This window comes from Callithrix jacchus, chromosome 7 (genome assembly GCF_049354715.1).
Source record: "Callithrix jacchus isolate 240 chromosome 7, calJac240_pri, whole genome shotgun sequence".
Lineage (NCBI taxonomy): Eukaryota > Metazoa > Chordata > Mammalia > Primates > Cebidae > Callithrix > Callithrix jacchus.
Window position 1 is genome coordinate 75,586,795 of NC_133508.1, and position 15,141 is coordinate 75,601,935.

Consider the following 15,141-nt stretch of genomic DNA (forward strand, 5'->3'; position numbering starts at 1 on the left):
AGAGTCATTCTCCACTCTGACAATGTTCCTGCTCATTCCTCTCATCAAACAAGAGCAATTTTGCAAGAGTTTTGATGGGAAATCATTAGTCATCCACCTTACAGTGCTGATTTGGCTCCTTCTGACTTTTTTTTCAATCTTAAAAAAAATATTTAAAGGGCACCCTATTTTTTCTTAGGTTAATAATGTATAAAAGAATTTGTCACATCCTTACAAGCAGCCTGCCCTGAACTCTCTCTCAGAGTTAAAAAAAGAAATGTATAAAAGGGCTGGGCATGGTGACTTATGCCTGTAATCTCAGCACTTTGGGAGGCCCAGGCAGGAGGATCACTTGAGTCCAGGAGTTGGAGACCAGCCTGGGAAACAGAGAGAGATCTCCAACTCTACAAAAAAAAATTTTTTTGAAGAATTAGCTGGGCAGCCAGGTGCGGTGGCTCACGCCTGTAATCCCAGCACTTTGGGAGGCTGAGGCGGGAAGATAATGAGGTCAGGAGTTCGAGACCAGCCTGGCCAACAAGACAAAACCCTGTCTCTACTAAAAATACAAAAATTAGCTGGGCATGTTGGCATGTGCCTATAATCCCAGCTACTTGGGAGGCTGAGCTAGGAGAATCACTTGAACCTGGGAGGCAGAGGTTGCAGTGAGCCAAGATTGTACCATTGCACTCTAGCCTGGGTAACAAGAGTGAAACTCTGTCTCAGAAAAAAAAAAAAAAAAAAGAATTAGCTGGGCCTGGTGGCAAGTCTGTAGTCCCAGCTACTTGGGAGGCTGAGGCAGGAGAATTGTTTGAGCCTAGGAGTTTGAGGCTGCAGTGATCTATGATAGCACTACCACACTTCAGCCTGGGTGATGGAGTGATACCTTATCTCAAATAAAATAATAATCATAAAGACTGCCAGGTGGGTGGTGGCATGCATGTGTGGTCCCACCTATTCGGGAGGCTGAGGTAGGAGGATCACCAGCTGGGGAGGTTGAGGCTACATTGAGCTGTGATCGCACCACTGCACTCTAGCAGGGCAATGGGAGTGAGCCCCTGTATCAAAAATAATAAAAATTATCCATATATATATATACTAGTATTTTCCTCCCATACCTCCAATGTATAATATCTCATGCACACCTTGTGGTCCACCCCCTACCCACCCCCTGAAGACATACCCACAGCACTTTACAGAGTCTCTGATGTAGTCAAAGAGAGTCACTGGAGTTTCTGGAAGAAATGACAGGCATGGTAACAGTTGATACACACAAACTGAAAACTGAGACATCAAGGAACTGCGACTGCCTTGGAATTTTTCCCATGTGCCAGCCACTGTCTCAGTGCTCTATACATAAATCAGTTAATCCCCATAGCAACCCTCCATTGTGAGTACTATAATTATCCTAACAGATGAGGAGACTGAGGTGCAGTGAAGTTAAGAAACCTTCTCAGGATTACACGAAATTGGTAGGGGCCTACATTTGACCCCATGTGGTGGTTTGGGTTTATAGTCCATGTGATTACCCACTAGTGGGGTAGGCAGAGAAAACTAGTGTTTTCTCCCCTGTGGTTTTGGTCAAGTCTCTCACCAGTCAGTGTTGTCATGAGCATGCTAGCCGCAGTGCAAGAAAGGAGCAAGAACTCACTAATGGCTAGGTCTTCTCTATTTCTCTATGATTGATGGGTTTGGTTTCTTTTCTTTCTACCTCTTCTCTCTCTTCTCTCTCTCTCTCTCTCTCTCTCTCTCCCTGTCTTGCTCTCACTCTCGCTCTTTACCCTGAGATAAGGTCTTGCTCTCTGTTGCCAGGGCTGGAATGCAATGCAATGGCGTTATCATGGCTCACTACAGCCTCGATCTCCTGGGCTCAAGGGATCCTCCCACCTCAGCCTCTTGAGTAGCTGGGACCACGGGCATGAGCCACTATGCCCAGCTAATTTTTTATTTTTTGTAGAGATGGGAGTTTCGCCATGTTGCCCAGGCTGGTCTCGAACTCCTGGGCTGAAGCTATCTTCCTGCCTCAGCCTCCCAAGTTGCTGGGACTGCAGGAGTAAGCCATTGTACCAGGCCAATAGGCTTGGTTTCTCTGGTTTCCTGGGAAGACCGCTGAGGGAAGGTCGGCTTCTGACGTCGCGCTACAAACGTCACGCTACGGGCATCCTTTACGGCGGGCACCCTTTACGGCAGGCGTCCGCGTCGCAAGCTCGTCGTCCTGAAGCGGAGGCCAGAGAAGAGACAAGGGCACGAGCATTGGATAGGTAGGGGCTGGTTACGTCCGCGGGGCAGTTTAACTTAAGGGCCTTCCTTCCGAGATCTCGTTAACAAATTTCCTCTTTGCTTGCTGTGTGTCCCCTTCTCCCAAGCCCGAACTGTGCCCTGCTCTTCCGGTTCGCTTCACCCCCACAGCCAATGGCACCGAAACCCGGAGATTGCAGTTCTCTCCGCTTTCCAGATTAGTTTAGGTTTTTGCTCTACAAATGCTTTGGCTTTCTGTTTCTTAGCCTAACATCTGCGCTCCTTACCCCAGCTTTGCAGACTCTGCGTGATATCGGCCCCGCCAACCTCCTGAGCTCATATCATTCTTTTTCCAGTCACGCACACTGGGCTCCATTGTCCCACCTCCGGCTGTAGGTAACTCGGGCTGTTGTCCAGTTGGAACACTCTGCTCACTGATCGTCATTTGGCGAACTAGCAAGCCATCTTAAAGGCATTTTCTGGTCTCTGGGGCCTAGTTGATGCTTCTTCCTTCGAGCTCTTACCCACTCGTGTCCCTTGCAGTGGATTCCCAATCCGAGTGTGTGCCTCTGGTGCTAACGTTGGAGCTGCTTTCCTCCCCGCCCCCCGCATCTGGGTACCTGGAATGTAACTACTCAGTAAATGATGACTGAGGGATGGGAAGGAACTTTAGAAGTTAAATTCACCTTTAAATCTACCGTGAATACACATTTATATTGACATTTGTGAGTGTGTGTGCGCGCGCATCCTTCCAGTCATCTTAGGCAGGCAGAGTTTTTTGTTAGTTTTTTTTTTTTACATTTAACATTATTTTATATTTGCATGTAAATTTTTTTTTCCAAATGTCTTTCATGTTCTACAGAGTAAGTTTTAATTAACCCATTTTTTTTTTTTTTTTTTTGAGACTCAGTCTCCCTGCGTTGCGCAGGCTGGAGTGCAGTGGCGCCATCTCAGCTCACTACAGCCTCTGCCTCCGGGATTCAAATGATGCTCCTGCCTCAGCATCCCAAGTAGCTGGGTCTACAGACCTGGGCCACCATGCCCAGCTAATTTTTGTATTTTTAGTAGAGATGGGATTTAACCATTTTGGTCAGGCTGGTCTCAAACTCCTGACCTCGTGATCTGCCTGCCTCAGCTTCCCAAAGTGCTGGATTACAGGCCTGAGCCACCTGCATGGCCTAATTAACCCCTCCCTCCCTCCCTTTTTTTTTTTGACAGAGTTTCACTTTTGTTGCCCAGGCATGCAATGGCAAAATCTTAGCTCACTGCAATCTCCACCTCCTGGGTTTGAGCAATTCTCCTGTCTCATCCTCCCAAGTAGCTGTGACTACCAGCGTGAGCCACCACGCCCGGCTAATTTTTGTCTTTTTCATACAGACGGGGTTTCACAATGTTGGCCAGACTGGTCTTGAACTCTTGACTTTGTAATCCATTCTTCTCAGCCTCCCAAAGTGCTGGGTTTAACAGGCATGAGCCACTGTGCCCGGCCCACAGGTGGCTAATTAAAAAAAATTTTTTTTAGACCAGGCACAGTGGCTCACACCTGTAATCCTAGCACTTTGGGAGGCCAAGGTGAGTGGATCACCTGAGGTCAGGAGTTCAAGACCAGCCTGGCCAACATTGTGAAACCCCGTCTCACAAAAATTAGCCAGGTGTGGTAGCGCACAACTGTAGTCACAGCTACTTGAGAGACTGGCCAGAAGAACTGCTCTAACCCAGGAAATGGAGGTTGCAGTGAGCCAAGATCATGCCATGTGCTCCAGCTGGGTGACAGAACGGGACTTTGTCTCACGTGGTGGGTGAGCCACCGCACCCAGCCGAGAAAGTACTTTTATGCATTGTTCTTTAGTTATAGTTCTCTTTTCCTTGAGTTTTGAAAGAGCACAAAAACTGCTATCTGCCATAAACTAGAAGAACCTATTTTATGAAAAAATTTGGTGAGAAGAAATCCGGAGAATAGTATCCAGACAGCTTTCTAGAGGGCTACTTATCATGATTATCTAATTTTTTCTTAGAGATTTCTCAGTTGGCCGGGAATGCTGGCTCACACCTGTAATCCAGCACTTTGGGAGGCCTAGGCAGGTGGATCACTTGAGGTTGGGAGTTCGAGACCAGCCTGACCAACATGGAGAAATCCCATCTCTACTAAAAATACAAAATTAGCTGGGCATGGTGGCGCATGCCTGTAATCTCAGCTACTTGTGAGCCGAGATTGTGCCATTGCACCCCAGCCTGAGCAACAAGAGCTAAACTCCATCTCAAAAAAAAAAAGAAAGAAATTTCTCACTTGATTGCCCTCTTGTGGCCTTTTATTTACTTATTTTTTTAATTTTTCAGTTACAGACATGCCTTTCTTGGACGTGCAGAAAAGGTTCGGCATTAACCTAGATCGGTGGTGGACAATCCAAAGTGCTGAACAGCCCTACAAGTTTCCTGCTCGATGCCATGCTTTTGAAAAAGAATGGATAGAATGTGCACATGGAATCGGTACTATCCGGGCAGAGAAAGAGTGCAAGATAGAATATGATGATTTCATAGAGTGTATACTTCGGACAAAAACAGTAAGGAAGTGATGGAGGTGGAAGCTGAATTACTTTCTTGTTTCTTTAGGGCTATTCTGAAGCGTTTTTAATGGGTCCTTGGGCAGTACCTTGCCCAGTGTGAATTGGCAAAGCTTTTCTGGTGAAATACCTTTCACCAGGCTGAGGCAGGAGAATCTCTTGAACCTTTCCTACTTTGGTACCTTGATGAGGAAGTTAAATGCCCTCACGTATGAGGATGGCACATTGTTCCTCAGCATTCTTCCTCTTCTCCCAAATTATCCTTAGTGTTTTACCCTGCTCTAGCCATAGGTTAGAAATTGCATGTGTGTGTATTCCCTTTTTTTTTGGTTGGCTGTAAATCAAAGAATATCAACTAGCTTTAGATGTTGATCCTTGAAAATCTTTGGGTAAAAGTATTTCAAATCCTTTGAATCCTCATTGGAGAAGAGGATTAACCCTGCAGATCTATTGCATTCAACATCTCTGGATTCGTTCTACTCTGAAGAAGATGGAGGTGTTAATGAGATTGATGTACATGAGCCTGACTGACAATGCAGAGGAAAAGAGATGTTAACAGCATAGTGTCCACCTCCTCAAAAGTTGAATGAGTTGGCTGGGTGCAGTGGCTGACACCTATCACCCAGCACTTTAGGAGGCCAAGGTGGGTGGATCACGAAGTCAGGAGTTTGAGACCAGCCTGGCCAATATGGTAAAACCCTGTCTCTGCTAAAAATACAAAATTTAGCCAGGCATGGTGGTATACACCTGTACTCTCAGCTACTTGGGAAGCTGAGGCAGAAGAATTGCTTGAACCCGTGAGGTAGAGGTTGCAGTGAGCCTAGATCATGCCACTGCACTCCAGCGTGGGCAACAGAGCGAGACTGTCAAAAAAAAAAAAAAAAATGAGTTACAGAATATATAGGGGCCTGCTCTTTCTTAGGAAAGAAATCTCTGGGTGGGGGCTGTTGTTTTGCCTATTTATGTGCTCTAGATATAACAAACAGAAATGATAGCACAGTGACCTGGATCAAAGCTTTACAGTTTTTTCTCTCAACATCTGCTGTTAGCATTTGGATAAAGTGAAGCCACACTTGGAATAAGGGAGTGTCAGGAAATAATTTTGTATCAATCTCTGCAGGAATATTGATCATTAGGTAAGTAATATTTTAGGTTTTTGTTTTTTTTTTTTTTTTAATAGAGATGGGGTTTCACCAAGTTGGCCAGGCTGGGCTCGAACTCCTGACCTCAGGTGATCCACCCACCTCAGCCTCCCAAAAGTGCTAGGATTACAGGCGTCAGCCACCGAGCTCGGGCAGGTTTTTTTTTTTTTTTTTTTTTCAAAAGAGTGTCAATCTAGTCGCCCAGGCTGGAGTACAGTGGCACAGTCTCAGCCCACTGCAACCTCCGCCTCCCAGATTCAAGCAATTCTCCTGACTCAGACTCTCAAGTAACTAGGATAACAGGTGCGCACCACCACATCCAGCTAATTTTCGTATTTTTAGTAGAGATAGGGTTTCACCATGTTGGTCAGGCTGGTCTTAAACTCCTGACCTTGTGATCCGCTTGCCTCAGCCTCCCATAGTGCTGGGATTACAGGCATGAGCCACCATTCCTGGCCACATTTTAGTAGTATTGACGGACAATGGGTCATATTTGGCCATCTTTCAGCCATTTGGTTCACAACACATGTTACCTTCTTCTGGTCTTCAGTTATTTGTTGCTCAGATTAGGATTTCACCTAATTTTGAGGCCAGGTGCAGTGGTTCATGCCTGTAATCCCAGCATTTTGGGAGGCCAAGGCGGGCGGATCACCTGAGGTCAGGAATTCAAGACCAGCTTGACCAACATGGTGAAACCCTGTCTCTACTTAAAATTACAAAAATTAGCTGGGCGTAGTGGCAAATGCCTGTAATCTCAGCTACTTGAGAGGCTGAGTCAGGAGATTCACTTGAGAATTGCCTGAACCTGAGAGGCAGACATTGCAGTAAGCTGAGATCATGCCACTGCATTCCAGCCTGGGCAACAGAATGAGACTCGGTGTCATTTAAAAAAAAAAAAGATTTGAATAAATTGATACCAACAAGAGGCACTGTAGTAAAGTGGAAAGAACATTGGATTGGGAGTTAGGAGAGTCAGGTTCTGATGCTGTTTTTCTGCCAGCACTCATTTGTTGTTGGCTGGTTATTTTATTTATTTATTTATTTATTTATTTTTGAGATGGCCTCTGCCTCCCGGGTTCAAGCAATTAGCCTGCCACCATGCCCAGCTAATTCTTCTATTTTTAGTAGAGATGGGGTTTCACCATGTTGGCCAGGCTAGTCTCGAACTCCTTACCTCGTGATCCACCCGCTTTGACTTCCCAAAGTGCTGGGATTACAGGCATGAGCTGCTGCACCCAGCTGGTTAAGTTTAACTTATGTTTTGAGACAGCATCTCACTCCTGTCACCCAGGCAGGAGCTCACTGTAGCCACAACCTCTTGGGCTCAGGTGATTCCACTTCAGCCTTTAAAGTAGCTGGGACTACAGAAGCGCACCACCACACCCAGATAATTTTTTTGTATTTTAGTAGAGACAGGGTTTCACCATGTTGCCCAGGCTGATCTCCAACTCCTGAACGTAGGTGATCTGCCTGCCTTCGCTTCCCAAAATGCTGGGATTACAGGTGTGAGAAACTGCACCTGGCCCTAACTTTGATTTGATTTATATAAAATGGAAATGGGATCTCCTGTGTTGCCCACTCTGGTCTCAAACTCCAGGGCTCAAGTGATACCACATTGGCCTCCCAAAGTGCTGGGATTACAGGTGTGAGCCACCACACCCAGCCTGTTAGTGTTGTTTTTGAGACAGTGTCTTATTCTGTCACCCAGGCTAGAGTGCAGTGGCATGATTATAGTTCACTGCACCCTGGAACTCCTAGTCTCAACTCATCGCCCTGCCTCATCCTCCCAAGTAGCTGGCTAGGACTACCAGTGCATGCCACCATGTGGAGCTTTTAAAAACTTTTGTAGAGACAAGATCTTGCTATGTTGCAGATGCTGATCTTGAACTCCTAGCCTCAAATGATCCTCTTGCCTTGGCTCCCCAAAGTGCTGGGATTACAGAAATGAGCCATCACATCTAGCAAACCACCACGAGTTTTGTGACTTTGAGCAAATCACTTTCCTTCTTAGTCTTTATTTCCTTATCTGGAACAATTAAAGAATTGGTCTTGCTGGGTGCGGTGGCTCATGCCGAGATGAGTGGATCACAAGGTCAAGAGTTTGAGACCGGCTGGCCGCGGTGGCTCAAGCCTGTAATCCCAGCACTTTGGGAGGCCAAGGCTGGCGGATCACGAGGTCAAGAGATCGAGACCGTCCTGGACAACATGGTGAAACCCCGTCTCTACTAAAAAATGCAAAAATTAGCTGGGCGTGGTGGTGCATGCCTGTAGTCCCAGCTACTCGGTAGGCTGAGGCAGGAGAATTGCTTGAACCCAGGAGGCGGAGGTTGCAGTGAGCTGAGATTGTGCCACTGCACTCCAGCCTGGCACCTGGCAACAGAATGAGACTGTCCCAGAAAAAAAAAAAAAGATTTTGAGACCAGCTTGATCAACATGGTGAAACCTCATCTCTCCTAAAAATACAAAAATTAGTTGGGCATGGTGGCTTGCCCCTGTAATCCCAGCTACTCAGGAGGCTGAGGCAGGAGAATTGCTTGAACCTGGGAGGTGGAGGTTGCAGCAAGCTGCAATCATGCCACTGCACTCCAGCCTGGGTGACAATAGCGAAACTGTCTCAAGAGAGAGAAAAAAAAAAGAATTGCAGCTCTAAGGTCACTTCCTAATGCTGTGATTTTTTTGAATAGATATGTTACCATTTTCAGGGTCACCTTAAGTGACTAGTTACCTCCCTGTAGTGAAGAAGCTAGTGAGTTAGAGAATTAGAATCAAGTTCTATTGTAAGTTCTTAGCATATTATGATGCATTTATTTCTCACAACAATTCTATGAGATTAGTTAATGTTAGTTTCCCCACTATACAATTAAAAATTTAACTTTGGGAGGCCAAGGCAGGTGGATTACCTGAGGTCAGGAGTTCAAGACCAGCCTGACTAACATGGTGAAACCCTGTCTCAACTAAAAATACAAAAAATTAGCTGGGTATGGTGGCAGGTGCTGCCTGTAATCCCAGCTACTCAGGAGGCTGAGGCAGGAGAATTGCTTGAATCCAAGAGGCAGAGGTTGCAGTGAGCCAAGATTGCACCACTGCACTCCAGCTTGGGCAAAAAGAGCAAAACTCCGCCTCAAAAAACAAACATACAAAAATTTAAGGTAAGGAAAAGTTAAGGACATTGCCTGAATTTATATAGCTAGTAATTCGTGGGGCTGGTTTATCCTGGCAAGGCTGGCTCCAAAACCTGTGCTTTTATCCAAAGTAACTGCTTTTAGCTCAGAGGAAGATTTGACATACAGTGTTATCATAGTTCACCCATGACTAGACTTGTGTTGGGAGACTCTAAGATAAATGGTAAGAAAGTAGCTTTTTAAAAATGGTTAATGTTTATATCAGGGTTTGTTTTTTTTTACTGAAGTTACATCATTGCTACTTCTTTAAGGTTAATGAGATGTTTAACTGAATATACTAATTCTTCATGTCTTTGTGAAGTTAGTCATTTGTTAAAAAAAGTCAGGAACTAGTCTATGTGCTAGGAATACAGTAAGCAAAACAGCAAAAAAAGAAATCTGACTTGGTGGATCTTATGTTATAGTGGGAGGAAGGGCAGAAAATTAATAAGTTAAAATAAGGTGATAATAAATACAGTGAGAATAAACAGGAGAAGGATAGAAAGTGCTATGGGCCGGAGCTAATGGATGCTACTTTAAATAGGGTAGTTAGAGAAGAGTGAGCCACATGGATATGAGGGAAGAAAGTTTCATGCAGAGGAAACAGCAAGTGCAACAGCCCCTGAGCTGACTGGAGGGAGCTAGGGGAATACTAAGAGAAGTCGCAGGAGTAGGCCTTGTAAGACATTATAAGGATTCATCTTTTTGTCTCAGTAAGATAGAAAGCCATCAGAGGGTTTTGAGCAGAGGAATAATGCGATCAGGATTAGTAAATTTTCTATGTCACAGAATCTGGGGACCAGTCCATTGTTGTGACTTTGACACACTTGTGTAACATAACTTTGGTTTGTTGGGAATCAACCAATGCCCTGAGAAGAGACAGAATTGAGGACTTAGCGGTGACTAGTGGCTGGGTAAGAATCAGGCCTTTACTTCCATATGGGAAAAAGAAACCTAATGTTGGCTGTTTTTGCTTCATTCATATCCATTGCATAGTTACCAGCAGCAGTACCACTTTCACATAGAGAGGTCTAGAATATGTAAGTGCTCAGGTTGTCTTAACTCTTCTATTTATTTATTTATTTAGAGACAAAATCTTGCTCTGTCACCCAGGCTTGAGTGCAGTGATGCAATCTTGGCTTACTGCAATCTCTGCCTCTCAAGTTCAAGGGATTCTCCTGCCTCAGCCTTCTGAGTAGCTGGGATTACAGATGTGTACCACCATGCCCAGCTAATTTTTGTGTTTTTAGTAGAATCAGGGTTTCACCATGTTGGCCAGGCTGATCTCAAACTCCTGACCTCAGGTGATCCACCTGCCTCAGCCTCCCAAAGTGCTGAGATTAAACTTTTAATATTTTAAAAGATCTTAGTATACATAAATATGCCTCTTAAAGGTTTTGCAAATATCTGTATTACTATATATATTAATAACATTTTAGTTGTTTTCAGAGAGGTCATGTATACTAAAAATTTGTTTAAAAGCTTGGGAAGTGATTTCAAGTTAATCTTTTAAATGTGGGCTTCATTTCAGAGGCCCTGTAAGATAAAAGGTTTTCTGTAGTTTAAAAATGAAACCAAAATTCATCTCAGGTTTTTCCAGTTCTCACTTTCTGGCCTATATCTCCTTTCTCAGTTTAATTGCTGCTTTCCTTTGACAGATGAAACGTATGGATACCATCTGGAGGCAACGGGAAAAACTGATGAAGGAAGGGAAGTACACCCCTCCACCTCACCACATGGGCAAGGGGGAGCCTCGGCCCTGAGCAGACACAGCTATTGATATCTGGAAGCTGATTTTCATGTTCTCTGTTCTCCACTGGAAAGGTTGTTTATGGAAAACCTCCTTGTCAAAGTGTGGAAAAATAAAGTATTGCTCCATCCTATTTCTTCTATTTTCTCTTGGATCATGCCTCCTTTCTTTCCTCTTTTTTTTTTTTTTTTTGAGACAGCGTCTTGCTCTGTCAGCCATGCTGGAGTGCAGTGGCATGATCTCGGCTCACTGCAACCTCCGCCTTCCAGGTTCAAGTGATTCTGCCACCTCAGCCTCCCAAGTAGCTGGGACTACAGGCACGCTCTACCACACCTGGCTAATTTTTGTATTTTTAGTAGAGACGGGGTTTCATCATGTTGCCCAGGCTGGTCTTGAACTCCTGACCTCAGGTGATCTACCTGCATCAGCTTCCTAAAGTGTTGCGATTACAGGTGTGAGCCACTGCGCCCAGCTGGATCATGCCTTTCTATACTGAGATTGCAACCTATTTTTAAAATTTGACTTTAAAAACAGTTGAAATTTTTAGGCGATTCCTAAAAAAATTAGCAGCTATGGAATAATAACTAACAGGTCATTAACACTTACTATGTACAAGATACTTTAAATGTGTTATTTAAGAAGTTACAGTGTTTTCATTCTAGTTTATTTTTCTTACATATTTTTCTCTCTTTTTTTTTTGAGATAGTGTCTTACTCTTTCACTCAGGCTGAGTGCAGTGATGCCATCACCCCTCACTGCAGCCTCAACCTCCTGGGCTCAGGCAGTCCTTCTGCTTCAGCCTTGTGAGTAGCTGGGACTACCCACAGATGTGTGCACCACCACATCTGCATGTGTCTTGTTTTTCGTAGAACATAGACTTGAGCTGGGAGAGGGAGGCAGTGGAGATAGGGGTTGGGTGTTGACGGTAAGTTCTGTGAAGTCTATGGCTGAGAAAATGCCAAGTTCAGGCCGGGCACAGTGGCTCACACCTATAATCTCAGCACTTTGGGAGGCTGAGGCTGGTGGATCATGAGGTCTGGAGTTCAAGACCAGCCTGACCAACATGGTGAAACCCCATCACTACTAAAAAAAAAAAAAACACACACAGAAAATTAGCTGGGCATGGTGGTATGTGCCTGTAATCCCAGCTACTCGGGAGGCTGAAGCAGAAGAATTACTTAAACCTGGGAAGTGGAGGTTGCAGTAAGCCAAGATTGCACCCCTGCACTGAAGCCCAGGTGACCAAGCAAGACTCCATCTCAAAAAAGAAAAAAAATGCCAAGTTGAGATAATTTAATTTTGAAGAAGTATTGCCATTGTTTTAATTTGCTATAACAGTGGCATGTTAGTACTAGTTAACTTTTTTCTTTTTAAAATTTATTTATTTTTTTGAAACGGAGTCTCTGTTGCCCAAGCTGGAGTGCAATGGCACAATCTTGGCTTACTGCAACCTCTGTCTCCCAGGTTCAAGTGATTCCCTCATCTCTGCCTCCCAAGTAGCTAGGACTACAGGCATGTGCCACCAAGCCCATCTAATTTTCCTATTTTTAGTAGAGATGGGGTTTCACCTTGTTGGCCAGGCTGGTCTCAAACCCCTGACCTCAAGTGATACACCCACCTCAGCCTCCCAAAGTGCTGGGATTACAGGTGTGAGCCATTGCACCTGGCCTGAAACATGTTATTAAAAGAAACACCCAGGCTGGGTGTGGTAGCTCATGCCTGTAATCCCAGCACTTTGGGAGGCCAAGGCAGGTGGATCACGAGGTCAGAAGGTTGAGACCAGCCTGGCCAACACGGTGAAATCCCACCTCTCCTAAAAATACAAAAATTAGGTATGGTGGCATGCACCTGTAATCCCAGCTACTTGGGAGGCAGAAGAATCACTTGAACCTGGGAGGGGGACTCCGTCTCAAAAAAAAAAAATTAGCTGGGCATGGTGGCACATGACAAGTCCCAGCTTCTTGGGAGGCTGAAGCAGAAGAATCATTTGAACTGGGGAGGTAGAGGTTGCAGTGAGCCAAAATCACTCCATTGCACTTCCAGCCTGGCCTGGGCAACAGTGAGACTCTGTCTCAAAACCAGAACAAAAAAAAACGGCCAGGCACAGTGGTTCATGCCTGTAATCCTAGTGCTCTGGGAGGCCAAGGTGGACAGACCACAAGGTCAGGAGTTGGAGACCAGCCTGGCCAACATAGTGAAACACCATCTCTACTAAAAATATAAAAATTAGCCAGGAGTGGTGGCACACACCTGTAGTCCCAGCTACTTAGGAGGCTGAGGCGGGAGAATTGCTTGAACCTGGGAGGTGAAGGTTGCAGTGAGCTGAGATCACGCCATTACCCTCCAGCCTGGGTGACAGGGTGAGACTCTGCCTCAAAAAAAAAAAAGTTCAAAAACTTAATAGTCATAATGAGTGAACAGACAGGCAATCTTGGAAGAGAAATAGAAATGGGAAAAAACCCTAATGAAAATCTTAATGAGGAATACCTGCAATATCTTAATAATTTACTAGCTAGATTTAACAATAAATTAAAGGACAGACTGGGCACGGTGGCTCGAACCAGTAATCCCCGCCCTGTGGGAGGCTGAGGCACGTGGATTGCCTGAGGTCAAGAGTTCAAGACCAGCCTGGTTAACTTGATGAAATCTTGTCTCTACTAAAAATACAAAAATAAGCCAGGCATTGTGGCGCATGCCTGTAGTCCCAGCTACTAGGGAGGCTGAAGCAGGAGAATCACTTGAACCCGGGATCGGGGGTTGCAGTGAGCCAAGATCCAGCACTGCACTCCAGCCTGGGCAACAGAGCATACAAAGAGGGATGGCAAAAAAAAGCCAATATGGGAAATCTCAAAATCAGGCTGCTTGAAAGGAGCCAAAAGAGGCTGGGCGCGGTGGCTCACCTGTAATCCCAGCACTTTGGGAGGCCGAAGCAGGAGGATCCCTCGAGGTCAGACATTCAAGACCAGCCTGGTCAACATGGCAAAACCCCATCTCGACTAAAAATACAAAAATTTAGCCAGGCAGGGTGGTGCACATCTGTACTCACAGCTACTCAGAGTCAGGCAGAAGAGTCACTTGAACCCAGGAGGCAGAGGTTGCACTGTGCTGAGATTGTGCCACTGCACTCCAGCCTGGGGGAGAGAGTAAGACTCTGTCTCAAAAACCAAACCAAAAACAAAACAAAGCCAATCTTTTGTTCATCAAAGGTCACAATGAAGGAAATGAATAGGCAAGCCAAAATTGAGAGAAATGTTTAACATATATATATGTGACAGAAGTCATATCTAAAGTGTGGCTATGTGTGTTTACACAGGTATATATTACTCATATTTCTACAGATCTGTAAAAGGCTCACAGTACAACATTTTTATTATTTTTTTTTTTTTTGGAGAGATAGTCTCGCTCTATTGCCCAGGCTGGAGTACAGTGGTACGATCTTGGCTCACTGCAAACTCCGCCTCCTGGGTTCAAGAATTCTGCCTCAGCTTTCTGAGTAGCTGCACACACCACCATACCTGGCTAATTTTTCGTATTTTTAGTTGAGACGGGGTTTCACCATGTTGGCCAGGCTGGTCTCGAAATCCTGACCTTGTGATCTGCCTGCCTCAGCCTCCCAAAGTGCTGGGATCACATGTGAACCACTGTGCCTGACCCACAATGCAACTTTTTAAAAATGGCAAAATACTTGAACAGATATTTACCTAACAGAAGATATAAAAATGGTCAATAAACACATAAGAATATTATTAGTAATCTGGAAAATGCAAATTACAACCATGCTGAGTTACCATCTCACACCCACTGGAATGTCCAAAATTTTTGAAAAACTGACATCACCAAATGTTGCTGAAGATGTAGAGCATCTGAAACTCTCTTACACTGCCAGTATGAATGTAACATGATATAGCCACTTTTGAAAACTATTGCCCTGTTTCTTATAAAATTTAACATACACTTACCACATAACTAAGAACCTTCATTCCTAGGTATTTTCTCAAGATAAATGAAAATGTATATTTAAATAAAGACTTGTACATGAATGTTTATAGCAGCTTATAATAGCAATGATAATAAATAATGTTATTATTATTATTATTTTGAGATGGAGTGTTGCTCTGTTGCCCAGGCTGGACTACAGTGGCACAGTCTTGGCTCACTGCAACCTCCATCTCCTGATTCAAGCGATTCTCCTGCCTCACCCTCCCAAGTAGCTGGATTACAGGCATGCACCAACATACCCAGCTAAATTTTGTATTTTTAGTAGAGTCAAGTTTTTACCACGTTGACCAGGCTGGTCTCAAACACCTGACCTC

General features: G+C 44.7%; 1 protein-coding gene and 1 long non-coding RNA gene across 2 annotated transcripts in view; one reads left to right on the top strand and one right to left on the bottom strand.

Moving 5' to 3' along the window:
• The window catches only part of LOC118142905 (uncharacterized), a 19,797-nt gene extending 17,692 nt beyond the window's left edge, over positions 1-2,105 (bottom strand). Inside the window, exon 1 of the long non-coding RNA XR_004726785.3 lies at positions 1,160-2,105. This is a non-coding gene — a long non-coding RNA (uncharacterized LOC118142905). The remainder of the gene's footprint in view (positions 1-1,159) is intronic.
• A 50-nt stretch (positions 2,106-2,155) lies between these two features.
• On the top strand, positions 2,156-10,970 carry NDUFS5 (NADH:ubiquinone oxidoreductase subunit S5). The gene is made up of 3 exons (XM_002750638.7): positions 2,156-2,237; positions 4,552-4,775; positions 10,737-10,970. The coding sequence occupies exons 2-3, from the start codon at positions 4,560-4,562 to the stop codon at positions 10,839-10,841; spliced, it is 321 nt and encodes a 106-aa protein (XP_002750684.1). The 5' UTR covers positions 2,156-2,237; positions 4,552-4,559; the 3' UTR covers positions 10,842-10,970.
• The last annotated feature ends 4,171 nt before the right edge of the window (positions 10,971-15,141 follow it).

Excerpts from the sequence above, each read along its gene's own strand:
- NDUFS5 (XM_002750638.7), top strand. The coding sequence starts at position 4,560 with ATGCCTTTCTTGGACGTGCAGAAAAGGTTCGGCATTAACCTAGATCGG. Across the intron at positions 4,776-10,736 it reads GTATACTTCGGACAAAAACA|ATGAAACGTATGGATACCAT; the intron begins GTAAGGAAGTGA and ends TTCCTTTGACAG.